This window comes from Dendropsophus ebraccatus, chromosome 13 (assembly GCF_027789765.1).
Source record: "Dendropsophus ebraccatus isolate aDenEbr1 chromosome 13, aDenEbr1.pat, whole genome shotgun sequence".
Taxonomy (NCBI): Eukaryota; Metazoa; Chordata; class Amphibia; order Anura; family Hylidae; genus Dendropsophus; species Dendropsophus ebraccatus.
The window spans coordinates 75,074,738-75,088,560 of record NC_091466.1 but is presented as its reverse complement, the minus strand read 5'-3'; the positions used below and the strand labels follow the sequence as shown (position 1 = coordinate 75,088,560).

Sequence of the window (13,823 nt, the reverse complement as noted above, 5' to 3'; positions counted from 1 at the left end):
ATACAGTGTGCTGTGTGGTGTTACAGGTAGAGAATACAGCGTGCTGTGTGGTGTTACAGGTAGAGAATACAGTGTGCTGTGTGGTGTTACAGGTAGAGAATCCAGCGTGCTGTGTGGTGTTACAGGTAGAGAATACAGTGTGCTGTGTGGTGTCACAGGTAGAGAATACAGCGTGCTGTGTGCTGTTACAGGTAGAGAGTACAGCGTGCAGTGTGGTGTTACAGGTAGAGAATACAGTGCTGTGTGTTACAGGTAGAGAATACAGTGCTGTGTGTTACAGGTAGAGAATACAGCACTGTGTACACAAGCACCAATCAGTGAGATTGTTCATATTTAGAGCCCATGGAAAGCTGCGCAGCACTTTTAGGGTCAGGGTTGGATCATGGAATTTGCCCTCCTGTTGCCACTCCAGACTATCTGACCTGCAACTGAAGCATGCCTTGATCCAGCACTTGACTGACTTCGTCACATTGCGTCAGCACTGCCTGGTTCTTAGTACCAACCACTATCCACACGGGGACCATGCTTCTGAAGTGACCTGGAGTCCTCTAGCTGCAGAAGTATCCTGGAGTGGGATAAAGGGTGAAGACCTAGCAGGCACTAAGACTTTGCTCCCTGGAAAGGCCCAAAAAGAAATTGGTTCGGTAGCACAGCAGGGCATATCCGCTGCCCATTACAGCCGGTAATTCCATGTGCCAATTAAGACACTGCCAGAACTATTAGAAGCAAGGAAATCCAAATTTTTTTTTTTTTGGCAATCTAGCTCCTGCCTGAGATAATTAGTTAACAAATAAATAAATACTCTATGGAAAACCACTTTATTGTAGTAGGGTAAAGCTGTGTGAGGACGGCATTTTAAGGTAAAGACTTGAGGGGACTGCGATGGGGTCCCTATGAACCCCAGATTATGTAAATAAATGTTTATGAGTCAATTGCAAAAAGGAAACAAAGGGTCAGGTTTGTGGATGAAGATTTCCTGGCATGGGATGGGACGGAGGAGCCATGAGGTGAATTTATTACTCATGTAAATGGTTGTGATGATAGAAAATTCACTTTTAAGTGGGATAAAAACACAATGAATATTTCAGATGTGAAAACAATGAATTGGGAGGAAATATTTAGACTACATTATAACCACCAAAGGTACTGACCACAGTAAACTTCCCCATTAAAGTCATTTTCAGATTTTAAATCTTTTTAACTCATTGAGGACCGGACATTACTCAAGTTTTTTTTTTTGTTGTTGTTTTTCTTCTTCCAATAACCATAACCTTTATTGTACTCAGGGCTCCGTTATGTTACCATATATTCTAGTAGGAGCCAAAAATCTAAATATTTTTTGTCGCTGAGATCTCACAGATGCACAATGAGTGACAGGAGCCGATCGCCACAATTCACACTCTAGATGCCGCGGTCAATAATGGTTGAAGCATCTAGGTAGTTGTACATAGTGAGGACGCTCCCTCTCACATCTCATCAGCTCCCCTGTTACACAATCATGGGGGGCCAGGTGGTTGCTATAGCAGACAGGAGCTGTAACAATGGCCTCTGGGTAAGGTATAGGAGTGCACCCATTAGGCTCTGCCAGATGCAGCCCCTTATAGGAGTCCGGTCAGACATTATACTGACATATTACAGTGTATTATACCGGCGATCAAAGGATCACAAGACAAAAAAATAGTTAAAAAATAAATAAATAAAAAATAGAGTAATAGAAATTCGATAGGAAAAGTAATGTTTTAGTCATTAATGCTTCCCAAATAATGGGATTAAAAACCCATTAAGGTTTAGTGCATTCAGCTCATACCGGCATCTTATTATTAACCTCTAGGACCACAACTCCATATAAAAGCCTGGGTGTGATCCTCCCTGCCCAGATCTCACCATCACAGACACAGAGGAATCGGTCAGCGACTAATACAAGGTAAAGGAGCGAGATTTACAGTAAATAGAGGCGGAATTCACAGCAGCAGGAATAGAAAACCTAAAAATATGATAAATCTGGATACATTGGATGGTTGTGTGTGTTGTGTTACTGATCCTATTCCTAGATAATTCTCATGTTTCTGACCCAATTTTCCTCTTCGTAGAGCTGAATGCAAAGGATATTATTACAGATTATGCAGAGCTGGAAATGTCATATGTAGCCGAGCTGAGTATGTCGTATGTAGCCGAGCTGAGTATGTCGTATGTAGCCGAGCTGAGTATGTCGTATGTAGCCGAGCTAAGTATGTCATATGTATCCGAGCCGAGTATGTCACATGTATCCGAGCTGAGTATGTCACATGTATCCGAGCTGAGTATGTCGTATGTATCTGAGCAGAGTATGTCACATGTATCCGAGCCGAGTATGTCATATGTAGCCGAGCTGAGTATGTTGTATGTAGCCGAGCTGAGTATGTCATATGTAGCTGAGCTGAGTATGTTGTATGTAGGCGAGCTGAGTATGTCATATGTAGCCGAGCTGAGTATGTCGCATGTAGCCGAGCTGAGAACAAATCATCCTAATATCACTATATGTTATGTTTTACATAGCACTTCATTTTCACTTACTGACCCTGATTTATCAATCTGGATGGATTTTTGTCTTCCACAAAAAAACAACCAACCAACCAACCAACCACAGCCCATTCCCAGAAATTTGCTGCTTTCTGTCACAAAAAAATGTATCCAATTTTTCTCTTCTACAGATTGATAAATCTTGGCCGCTGTGTAATGCTGAGATGAAAATTAGATTGCAGAAAATTAGAAATTTGAATGACAAATCCAGCTCTGCTGCACCTGTATCCTCATTTCTCATCTCAGACCATATCTTTCTGTGATCAGAATTGAGAAATAATGCAAATAAATACTTGTGCTGTGGCCGGGGTACTGGACACTGGCGTGGAACCAGACGGTGGGCTCTGGTGTTTTGGAGCAACTTGTCACGATGACCAGGAGTGGTAACAACGCACCCCCAGTAGAAGTGGGACACTGCACAATGCTAGTAACTTTACTAAGAAAAATATTTTCAGTGCTTAGGTACGTAGTGCAAAAATATAACAGTAACTTGAAGAAAGCTAGAAGTGTAGTGTCCCAGCACATGTGTGCCACTAAGTTCTCTATGCACCGGGACAAAGTAACTCGCTCAGGTTCTCATAAAGGTGGACGAAGGAAAACTGGTGGAAGGTCATCCTCTGCGGAGAACCTTGTCAGGGATACTATCTACACGACTCAGGGCAGCATACCTAAGTTAGGTACTGACCCCAGTAGGACAAAGCTGCAGATAACGCCTATGTGTGTGAAGGGAAATCTTGAAAGAATTCTCATACGTATGTACAGATAAGTCCTCATAAGATACTTATCTGACGACCTTCTGCCTCTCAGTCTCGGTGACTGCCTTAAAGTGAGTTGTACGAGTCCCAGGTCTCTGTCTCTGGAAGAAGCTAACTAGTAGTATCCTTCCTACTTATTTGAGCAAAGTTAGTAGAGAGCGGCTTACTTGCACTGTGCTCTACTGCAATACAGTCCCTTTTGTCTCTCCTTCTTGAGGGGATGACTGTCCTGAAGTTAGGATCCACGGCGTAGGCAAGGGGGTTACTTCTGTAACTCCGGTTACCCTGAAGTCAGGTCTAGCAGTGCATAACTGCTGTTGTCTGTAGTACTGAAACAAGTGTGTGTGTAGCTAACCTTCCTGTTGAACTGCAGCTGTGTCCTGGGGGAGTGTGACACCTAGTGGTTGGATTAGTGCACAGCAAACTACATATTTCAGCTGTGACACCGGAAAGAATTGCTTTTACCTAGGTGTATAGGAAAACCCGTAGTGGGACACTACCCACTATACAAGCAGCAGCTGTAGTCACAAGGAAGGTATCTGAGGTCCAGCCATTACTCTCTATACATGTACAGGTGATCTCCATTATGCAGTGATCACACCATTTTCCCACAATTCCTTCTACGTCTTATCTAACATCCATGGTTACTATGTACAATTACCATACAATGTATATAGGAATATGCAGCTGTTTACACCAGGCCACCGCCCCATATAGCATTCTAATTTTTCTACATCATATGTGAAGTTTGATCCCATTTTTAATGTTTGTTTTTTTTACGATGTTGTTGTTGGGCATTACTTGTTTTTTTTTTGTGCTGACACAATTGATTGAAATTATAAAAACATCCATTTTTGTGTTTCCGGCAGGAATTCAAACATCTAGAACACAAGATGGAGGGCGAAGAATGGAATAGAACAATGACAGCGTTGGCTAATAGCACAGTGACTCCAGCACATGGATGTACAGGCTGGGGAAACATCAAGTGGCTCTTAACCTACCAGCCCTACTACATGTGGATCGTCTTCATCTTGGGCTTCATAGAAAACTTGTTTGTCATCTCCGTCTTTCTCCTTCATAAGAGTCGCTGCACAGTGACTGAGATCTTCCTGGGGAATATGGCGGCTTCTGATATGATATTTGTTATTGGCCATCCATTCTTGGCTATGTATATCTCCAACAATTACTACTGGCAGTTCGGAGGCTTTATGTGTTCCGCTCTCACCTCCTTGCTTCCTCTCAACATTTACAGCAGCATCTACTTCCTTATGATGGTCAGTATTGAGCGATATCTGGCTCTGGTGAAGCCCATGTCCATTGGTCGCTTGAAAAGACCTTGGTGGGCAAAGGTGATCTGTGGCATTATCTGGGCGTCTTCAGCTTTACTAAGCGTGCCCGATGGGGTGTTCACTGAGTTGAAGTACATAGAAAAACTTAATGCCACTAAGTGTGCTTATAGATATTCTGCAAACTTGCACAGTGCCAAAAATATCACTCTAAATGTTCTCGGCTTCTTGGTCCCGCTGGTCGTCACCACCTTCTGTACATCCCAAATGATTCGTGTTTTGAGAAGAAAAGCACCACAGAAGGTTAAGAAGGTCAACAAGGAGAGAAAAGCCACCTGGCTGGTCCTGACCGTATTCTTGGTCTTTATAGTGTGTTGGCTTCCCTACAATATCTCCACCTTTATTTACTCATTGGTTCAACTCAACGTCCTCCTCCCATGTACGGTGAAGTCTGTGAATCGTATTGTTTACTCTATTTCTCTTTACCTTGTCCAAAGTAACAGCTGCATCAATCCGCTCCTATACTGTATGGTTGGGAATAACTTTAGGCAAAAGGCCAGAGAGGTCTACCGTAGGCTTCTATGGAAAGGAGCTGATAGATGGAGGCCATCATTACGAACAGATGAATCTGTCAAGTCAACTTTAAATTCTTTCTCCATAGAACCAAACAAGAAGGAATCAATTGTTTAAACCTACACTTTGGACAACTATTGGGTTTGTCTGCAGTAATCTCAGCCCCGACACCTCACCAGTACAAAGGTCAGGCTGCCATCCCACCTGGACGACCTCTCTAAGCACCATGGCCACCAGTCCAGCCTGAGTGTATGAGCACAATAGCGTCATGTATCCCCTCTAAAGTCCCAACACAGTAAAAGAGCAAAAACCTACATAGTATTAAAACACTTTACCAACATGGAGACGTGTATGACCTAATCTTCTCTATTTACCCCACAGTGTAATCGCATTATTATTAGTCAGCAGTAATATTCCCCAGAGCTGCGCTCCTACCCACTGGCTCCAAATATCGCTGAACAACCGACCATTTATCAATCAGTCTGAGACAAACATGAGACTGAAATTATAAACCCACTAAAATACAGGGAAATGCAACAGCTCGCTGCAATGGCAAGATACAGACCCAATACAGATATGAAAACCACTAAAGGCACCCCCCCACCCCCGACCCAACTGCTAAAAAAATCTTCATAAAAATAATGAGGCTCTTGGTTACCATTTGCAAATAGTGTAAACCGTCTCATCCACGATAAGGTGGCCTTGTCTCCCTTGCCCGGATCATCCCGGATGTTCTTTCCGTCCGCAGAGCTCTGATGCGGGCACATCAGTGCGCGCCTGCATCAGAGCTTCCCCCTGCACACTATGGAGCGAGCGCCTGGAGCGCTTCATAGTGTGAACTGACAGGGTTTCCTACAGCCGCAATTCATTGAATTGCGGCCGCAGAAAACTGACATGTCAGTTATTTGCAGGGCGTATACAATGTGTGTACGCTCCGGTCAGAATCCCATTGAAACGAAGGCATTGTTCCACCCCGCAAAAACTACGGCCGTTGTTGCCATCGGCGGTTATGTAGTAGTAAGGAAAGCGTCTGGTGTCTGTGACACCTCTCACCTGTCCCGATGGAGATACAGCAGCAGGAGCGATCAGGGCCGGCCCGTGGCAGTGCGTCCTCGTGAAGTGACACTAGCGGTTTGCACACTCTGCGCGGTCTTGTTCTGGATGCTCTCGCCGTCCTGTCAGTTTCTGATGCAGCAATAGTCAGGTATAACCAGCAGTTGTGGGAGCAGAATATTTAGCTATACGTGTTTCAGAGTGTCAGAGTATTCCTTCATCAGTGGCACGGTATGTATGTATGGTATAAGGTAACATGGTACATCATATTAAGAGCATTGTTATTAAGGTTTTCTGTTGTTGACCATCAGCCCTCATTTATGTTAATCTCCTTTTTGTACTTTGTATTTTTAGTGTTGATCTCCCATTTATCATCTGTATATGTACTTGGCAGCATCTGCTCCCTGTTTAATCTTAAAGTGTTCTGACTGCGGCTCCCTATGTACTCACTGTATATACTGACACTAGCTCCCTGTGTACTCCCTGTATATACTGACAGCAGCTCCCTGTACTCACTGTATATACTGACAGCAGCTCCCTGTGTACTCACTGTATATACTGACAGCAGCTCCCTCTGTACTCACTGTATATACTGACAGCAGCTTCCTGTACTCACTGTATATACTGACAGCAGCTCCCTGTGTACTCACTGTATATACTGACAGCAGCTCCCTGTACTCACTGCACTTACTGACAGCAGCTCCATGTACTCACTGCCCATACTGTAGTGTATAGTTAGGGGTCCTGTATACCTGTAGTGTATAGTTGGGGGGCCTGTATACCTGTAGTATATTTGGTGGAGGTCCTGTATACCTGTACTGTATAGTGTGGTGTTTCACCACAAGTGTTGCTATTGGTTACACCCTTCGTAAAAGCCTGTACTTTTAAGATTAAGTGGTAATGTAGTAGTACCAGAGTTTTGCCACAAGATGTTGTTATTGCAAGTATGTATGCCTAGATATTGCACGGCTGTAGTACCCAAAGGGTTTTTGTTTGTTTATGTACCACATGGATCTGTACGCCAATGAGAGTTCTTTCTTCTCACCTCTCATCTCTCTTTAGTTTTACTTTCGCGCTCCTTACTCACTCACAGCTCACCTTACATGCACTGTAGGAAGGAAGTCACATGGGTAGAGGAAGTGTAGGGTTTTTTATCTTTAGACTCTGTAGAGGTAGGACGCTCCCTACAGTTTCTTCTCACTATGCAGTGTTAAGCTTCCACTAGAGAGGACAAGTCAGGGATCATCCTAACCCACGCTGTGGACAAAGAGGAACACAGTGCAAGACAGTATCCATAAAGAAGTAAGGAACTGATCCGGATAGAGCAAAGTTGCTAGAAGCCTAGGAACTCTATCTCGCAGTGCAGGTGTGGGCAGGGAACCCTCAGTATACCACTCATCCCAGGTAACAAGGTCTGGGGCTTGTGTCACCCTCTAGGACGGGTCACTCGACACTGGTGGCAATAGGTGGTGTAGGCGCAAAGACCAAAGAGTCAAAACACAGGCACAAATATTCTCTCTACTCTCAAGTATTCTTCTCTTTCTACCTCCAAAGTTCCGGCAGAGCACAGTACTACTTTAGTTGGGACTCTCTCAACATCCTCCCCTCTACTCTTCCGATCTTCTTCTCTATCACTCATCACGCTACTCAGTCAGCACGACTGTATCACTCCTTCTACTCTCAGTACAGATCTGGAGTGCAGCGTATTAAGTATCTTATCAAGTGTAAAGTATTGTATCAAGGCAAATCTGTATTATCTGCTGCCTACCTCAAATGTCTTCAGAGTAAACAAGATTATATTTATGCTAAAGAGACTCTGTGATTCTTTGTCAAGCACCAACACAGTACACACACCTTCCTTGGGTCATCTCCCCTTTCTGTGGGTGGCAGTGCCAATAGTCATGGTGGGTCATTACTCCACTCCGGACCACCGTGATAAGTACCCAAGGGACCCCGCCACAACCTGTAGGTCACTGACCACAGGGGAACAAGGTATAGCCAGCCCATTAAAATAAAAGAAGTTGTGCCACCATACCTGTGTGCCCAACCGGCACTGGCGTCACGACAAAATACCACCGGGCAAGGCTGTATCTCGGCCAACCACTACAGGACTGGCGTCACTCTTAACCATCTGCCAAGTGACCGGTCGTACCTCCACACCGGGGGTCACCACATATAGTTTGGGGGGTTATGTATACCTGTACTGTATAGTCCACTTACGGGGGTCTATTGTCAGGTGAAGGTCCGAGCTGAACATCAGTACAAAACGTGTTTTGTTACTTTTCACAAATGTTGCTGAACTATTTACATACAGAATTTGCTGCTTATTAGTGAGAAAACTGGCATTTTTTCTCTCACCAGCCTTATGAAATTAGGTACAAAGGGGATGACTGCCCTAGTAATATATAGACCCCCTGTGCGCTCCCCCAGTAGTATATAGTTCCCCTGTGCGCTCCCCCAGTAGTATATAACCCCTCTGTGCGCTCTCCCCCGATAGTATATAGCCCCCCTGTGTGCTCCCCAGTAGTATATAGCCCCCCCTGTGCGCTGCCCCAGTAGTATATAGACCCCCACTTTGTGCTCCCCAGTAGTATATAGCCCCCCCTGTGTGCTTCCCTCCCATATAGCCCCCCTGTGCACTCCCCCTGTAGTATATAGACCCCCTGTGCTCCCCCTCCCAAATAGCATATAACATAAAAAAATAAACACTTATACTCACCTGGGTCCGGGCATCTCCTCTTCCCCTCTTGTGGCCCCACTGCAGCGTTCAAAAGTGGCCGCTCTCCCTTTGTCCTGGCGCCGGCACTCCAGTGATGTCAGAAAGTGGCCTCTTGTGACCGCTGCGGCAAGTGAGGGGTCACTGACAGGGAGGGAGCCAATGGCTCCCTCTCTGTCAGTGCTGCTGCACGGTAACTATGAGCACTTGTTACGAGCGCTTATAGTTACTGTGTAGAGCACAGCTCAGTATACAGGAATACTGAGCTGCAGCAGGGGTCCGGACAGCTGGCCTCCACAGTCTGTATTTGGACCGCGGTCTCCCAGTTGAGGACCCGTTATATGGTCATGATGTGCCAGTATTAGTGGTTATGTTGGTAATAGTGTTCTGGATTTTGTTTATTGGTAATATGTACGGTGATAATATTTGCAGTAGTTTTTATTTAGGTTTAAAGTTTATGAGGGGGAGATTTATCAAACATGGTGTAAAGTGAAACTGGCTCAGTTGCCCCTAGCAACCAATCAGATTCCATTTTCCAATCAGATCTAATTTTTCAAAAAGTCTGTGAGGAATGAAAGGTGGAATCTGATTGGTTGCTAGGGGCAACTGAGCCAGTTTCACTGTACACCATGTTTGATAAATCTCCCCTTATGTGTTTTTTCCACTTTACTGACAGACTGAAGATTTTCTGCACTCAAACCTGCTGCAGAAAATCTTCCGTGTATCTGCCGCTGTATAAAGAGACCCTTGGTGTGGAGGTTTATGTGGTGGTCCGCAAGTGTCCTAAAATAAGCAAAAAATAAAAACAGTGCTCAGTTGTATCCCTTACCAATGCAGTACAGGTGTACACAGCAGCAACCAATCACATCGGTCACACGACCATCACCGGAAAGGCAAGGTATCATGGCTCACATCGGTCACATGACCATCACCTCAGAGGCACATCGGTCACATGATCACCTCAGAGGCACAGTATCATGGCTCACATCGGTCACATGACCATCACCTCAGAGGCACATTGGTCACATGATCACCTCAGAGGCACAGTATCATGGCTCACATCGGTCACATGACCATCACCACAGAGGCACAGTATCATGGCTCACAGCGGTCACATGACCATCACCACAGAGGCACGGTATCATGACTGCTGTGTTACCTATTACACGTAGCGATGCGCGGTCGGTGGACGGTGATTTTAGGCCAGGACACAAAGACACGATTAGTCAATGATAAAATCCGCCGTTCCCAATCCGTCTAATAGGGCTCTTGGTGCATCTCTCCTGGTTCTGTCTTGTGGTCAGTCACAGCCTGAACACTCAGATCTCTACTCCCTTTAAATCCATTTTTAGCTTTTAAAACTGCATGAAAACCTGAAAATGAAAGTGCAGCCTTATGAGAACCGGAGCGGTTTCTTGGAAGGGAAAATTCCCCTGGCTGTCCAGTGAATTGACTATAAGATGTAATAAGCACAGTGTCCACAGGGAGGCGCTGTGGCGTAGTGAATTGACAATACGATGCAACAAGCACAATGTCCACAGGGAGGCGCTGTGGTTGTGGAGAGCTGAGCGGGTGACGTCACGGGCCGGGGAGATGGAGGTGACTGGCGGCTGGGAGGAGCGGGGCGGTGTCGGGCAGCGCTCAGGTGACGTGTCTCTGCCCGGGAGAAGGAAGTGTCAGCCCCGCAGCCCATGCTGAGCGCTCCCGTGCTGACACCTGCCGCTCCGCTGCTGTACAGAAGCCCCGGACATGTTCAGCTGGCTGGGGAAGGAGAGCGGCTCCGGCCGCGGCGCTCAGGACGTTCTCCAGACGGTGACCGGCGGCCTGCAGTCCCTGTACACCGGGAAGCTGCTGCCGCTGGAGGAGCACTACCGCTTCCATGAGTTCCACTCCCCGGCGCTGGAGGAGGCGGACTTCAAGAACCTGCCCATGGTGCTGCTGGTGGGGCAGTACAGCACGGGAAAGACCACCTTCATCAGGTAGGGGGGTCCTGGGGTGTACCATCTATGCCAGGTGGGGTGGCCTGGTGTGTACAATGTATATCAGGTGTAGGGGGGTACTGGTGTGTACCATGTATATCAGGTGTAGGGGGGTACTGGTGTGTACCATGTATATCAGGTGTAGGGGGGTACTGGTGTGTACCATGTATATCAGGTGTAGGGGGGTACTGGTGTGTACCATGTATATCAGGTGTAGGGGGGTACTGGTGTGTACCATGTATATCAGGTGTAGGGGGGTACTGGTGTGTACCATGTATATCAGGTGTAGGGGGGTCCTGGTGTGTACCATGTATATCAGGTGTAGGGGGGTACTGGTGTGTACCATCTATATCAGGTAGGGGGTGTCCTGGGCACTGCCATCTATATCAGGTAGGGGGTGTCCTGGGCACTGCCATCTATATCAGGTAGGGGGCGTCCTGGGCACTGCCATCTATATCAGGTAGGGGGCATCCTGGGCACTGCCATCTATATCAGGTAGGGGGCATCCTGGGCACTGCCATCTATATCAGGTAGGGGGCGTCCTGGGCACTGCCATCTATATCAGGTAGGGGGCGTCCTGGGCACTGCCATCTATATCAGGTAGGGGGGTGTCCTGGTGTGTACCATCTATATCAGGTAGGGGGCGTCCTGGGCACTGCCATCTATATCAGGTAGGGGGGTGTCCTGGTGTGTACCATCTATATCAGGTAGGGGGCATCCTGGGCACTGCCATCTATATCAGGTAGGGGGCGTCCTCGGCACTGCCATCTATATCAGGTAGGGGGTGTCCTGGTGTGTACCATCTATATCAGGTAGGGGGTGTCCTGGGCACTGCCATCTATATCAGGTAGGGGGTGTCCTGGGCACTGCCATCTATATCAGGTAGGGGGCGTCCTGGGCACTGCCATCTATATCAGGTAGGGGGCGTCCTGGGCACTGCCATCTATATCAGGTAGGGGGCATCCTGGGCACTGCCATCTATATCAGGTAGGGGGTGTCCTGGTGTGTACCATCTATATCAGGTAGGGGGCATCCTGGGCACTGCCATCTATATCAGGTAGGGGGTGTCCTGGGCACTGCCATCTATATCAGGTAGGGGGTATCCTGGGCACTGCCATCTATATCAGGTAGGGGGTATCCTGGGCACTGCCATCTATATCAGGTAGGGGGTGTCCTGGGCACTGCCATCTATATCAGGTAGGGGGTATCCTGGGCACTGCCATCTATATCAGGTAGGGGGTATCCTGGGCACTGCCATCTATATCAGGTAGGGGGCATCCTGGGCACTGCCATCTATATCAGGTAGGGGGCATCCTGGGCACTGCCATCTATATCAGGTAGGGGGCATCCTGGGCACTGCCATCTATATCAGGTAGGGGGCGTCCTGGGCACTGCCATCTATATCAGGTAGGGGGGTGTCCTGGTGTGTACCATCTATATCAGGTAGGGGGCATCCTGGGCACTGCCATCTATATCAGGTAGGGGGCGTCCTGGGCACTGCCATCTATATCAGGTAGGGGGTGTCCTGGTGTGTACCATCTATATCAGGTAGGGGGTGTCCTGGGCACTGCCATCTATATCAGGTAGGGGGTGTCCTGGGCACTGCCATCTATATCAGGTAGGGGGCGTCCTGGGCACTGCCATCTATATCAGGTAGGGGGCGTCCTGGGCACTGCCATCTATATCAGGTAGGGGGTATCCTGGTGTGTACCATCTATATCAGGTAGGGGGCATCCTGGGCACTGCCATCTATATCAGGTAGGGGGTGTCCTGGGCACTGCCATCTATATCAGGTAGAGGGTATCCTGGGCACTGCCATCTATATCAGGTAGGGGGTATCCTGGGCACTGCCATCTATATCAGGTAGGGGGCATCCTGGGCACTGCCATCTATATCAGGTAGGGGGCGTCCTGGTGTGTACCATCTATATCAGGTAGGGGGGGGTCCTGGGCACTGTGCCATCTATATCAGGTAGGGGGGGGTCCTGGGCACTGCCATCTATATCAGGTAGGGGGCGTCCTGGGCACTGCCATCTATATCAGGTAGGGGGTGTCCTGGGCACTGCCATCTATATCAGGTAGGGGGTATCCTGGGCACTGCCATTTATATCAGGTAGGGGGTATCCTGGGCACTGCCATCTATATCAGGTAGGGGGCATCCTGGGCACTGCCATCTATATCAGGTAGGGGGGGGTCCTGGGCACTGTGCCATCTATATCAGGTAGGGGGCGTCCAGGGCACTGTCATCTGTATCAGGTAGTGAGCACTGTGCCCCCTTCATCAGGTTGGAGGACCACTAACATGGTTTGTCACTGTAATTTAGAAGGAGCATCACTTGTATGGGGGGCCCCATTTGGGAGGTAGCAGGAACACTTATTCCTTTACCTTTATGTAGCGCCAGCTTATTCCGTAGTCCTGTAAATTCCCTGGCATCACTCAACTTTGTCCCTGTCCCCAATAAGTTGTACAATCTAATATGAGGATGGTGTATACAGTGTCTTTGGTTCAGGAGGTGGCAGGGCCGCTTGTATGGGGAGCCCCTTTAAGGAGGTGGGAGTGCCTCTTGTATGCTGTGCCCCCTTCAGGAGGTGGCAGGGCCGCTTGTATGGGGAGCCCCTTTAAGGAGGTGGGAGTGCCTCTTGTATGCTGTGCCCTGTTCAGGAGGTAGCAGGGCCGCATGTATGTGGTGCCCCGTTCAGGAGGTGGCAGGGCCTCTTGTATGGGGGGCCCTGTTAGGAGCAGGCATATCATTATTGTTGCTGTTGGGATACCTCCCTCTCTGTAGGGCCCTATATACCTCGCTGTACACTGTCACTTGGTGTGGGTATTGTTTCCGGCCCGGACCCCGGTGACGGCTGTGCAGCGTACTTACCTCTCTATCACATTGTTTTGGCTCTGTCAGC

At 47.8% G+C, this 13,823-nt stretch overlaps 3 protein-coding genes across 3 annotated transcripts in view; 2 read left to right on the top strand and 1 right to left on the bottom strand.

Annotated features, from left to right (window-relative positions):
- The window catches only part of WDHD1 (WD repeat and HMG-box DNA binding protein 1), a 56,542-nt gene extending 46,717 nt beyond the window's left edge, over positions 1-9,825 (bottom strand). The window contains exon 1 of the mRNA XM_069950614.1: positions 9,772-9,825. The gene's annotated coding sequence lies outside the window, so the exon portion shown is untranslated. The remainder of the gene's footprint in view (positions 1-9,771) is intronic.
- Positions 343-5,290, top strand: LOC138770595 (B2 bradykinin receptor-like). The gene is made up of 4 exons (XM_069949698.1): positions 343-368; positions 413-582; positions 2,091-2,479; positions 4,184-5,290. Exons 1-4 carry the CDS (start codon positions 343-345, stop codon positions 5,288-5,290), a joined length of 1,692 nt encoding a protein of 563 aa, XP_069805799.1.
- Positions 9,826-10,523: 698 nt separating the features above from the next.
- The window catches only part of EHD4 (EH domain containing 4), a 38,533-nt gene continuing 35,233 nt past the window's right edge, over positions 10,524-13,823 (top strand). Inside the window, exon 1 of the mRNA XM_069950572.1 lies at positions 10,524-10,921. Within this exon, the coding sequence (XP_069806673.1) occupies positions 10,692-10,921 (230 nt within the window). The 5' untranslated portion in view covers positions 10,524-10,691. The remainder of the gene's footprint in view (positions 10,922-13,823) is intronic.

Excerpts from the sequence above, each read along its gene's own strand:
- LOC138770595 (XM_069949698.1), top strand. The coding sequence starts at position 343 with ATGGAAAGCTGCGCAGCACTTTTAGG. Across the intron at positions 583-2,090 it reads ATCCTGGAGTGGGATAAAGG|AGCTGAATGCAAAGGATATT; the intron begins GTGAAGACCTAG and ends TCCTCTTCGTAG. Across the intron at positions 2,480-4,183 it reads CCGAGCTGAGTATGTCGCAT|GAATTCAAACATCTAGAACA; the intron begins GTAGCCGAGCTG and ends TGTTTCCGGCAG.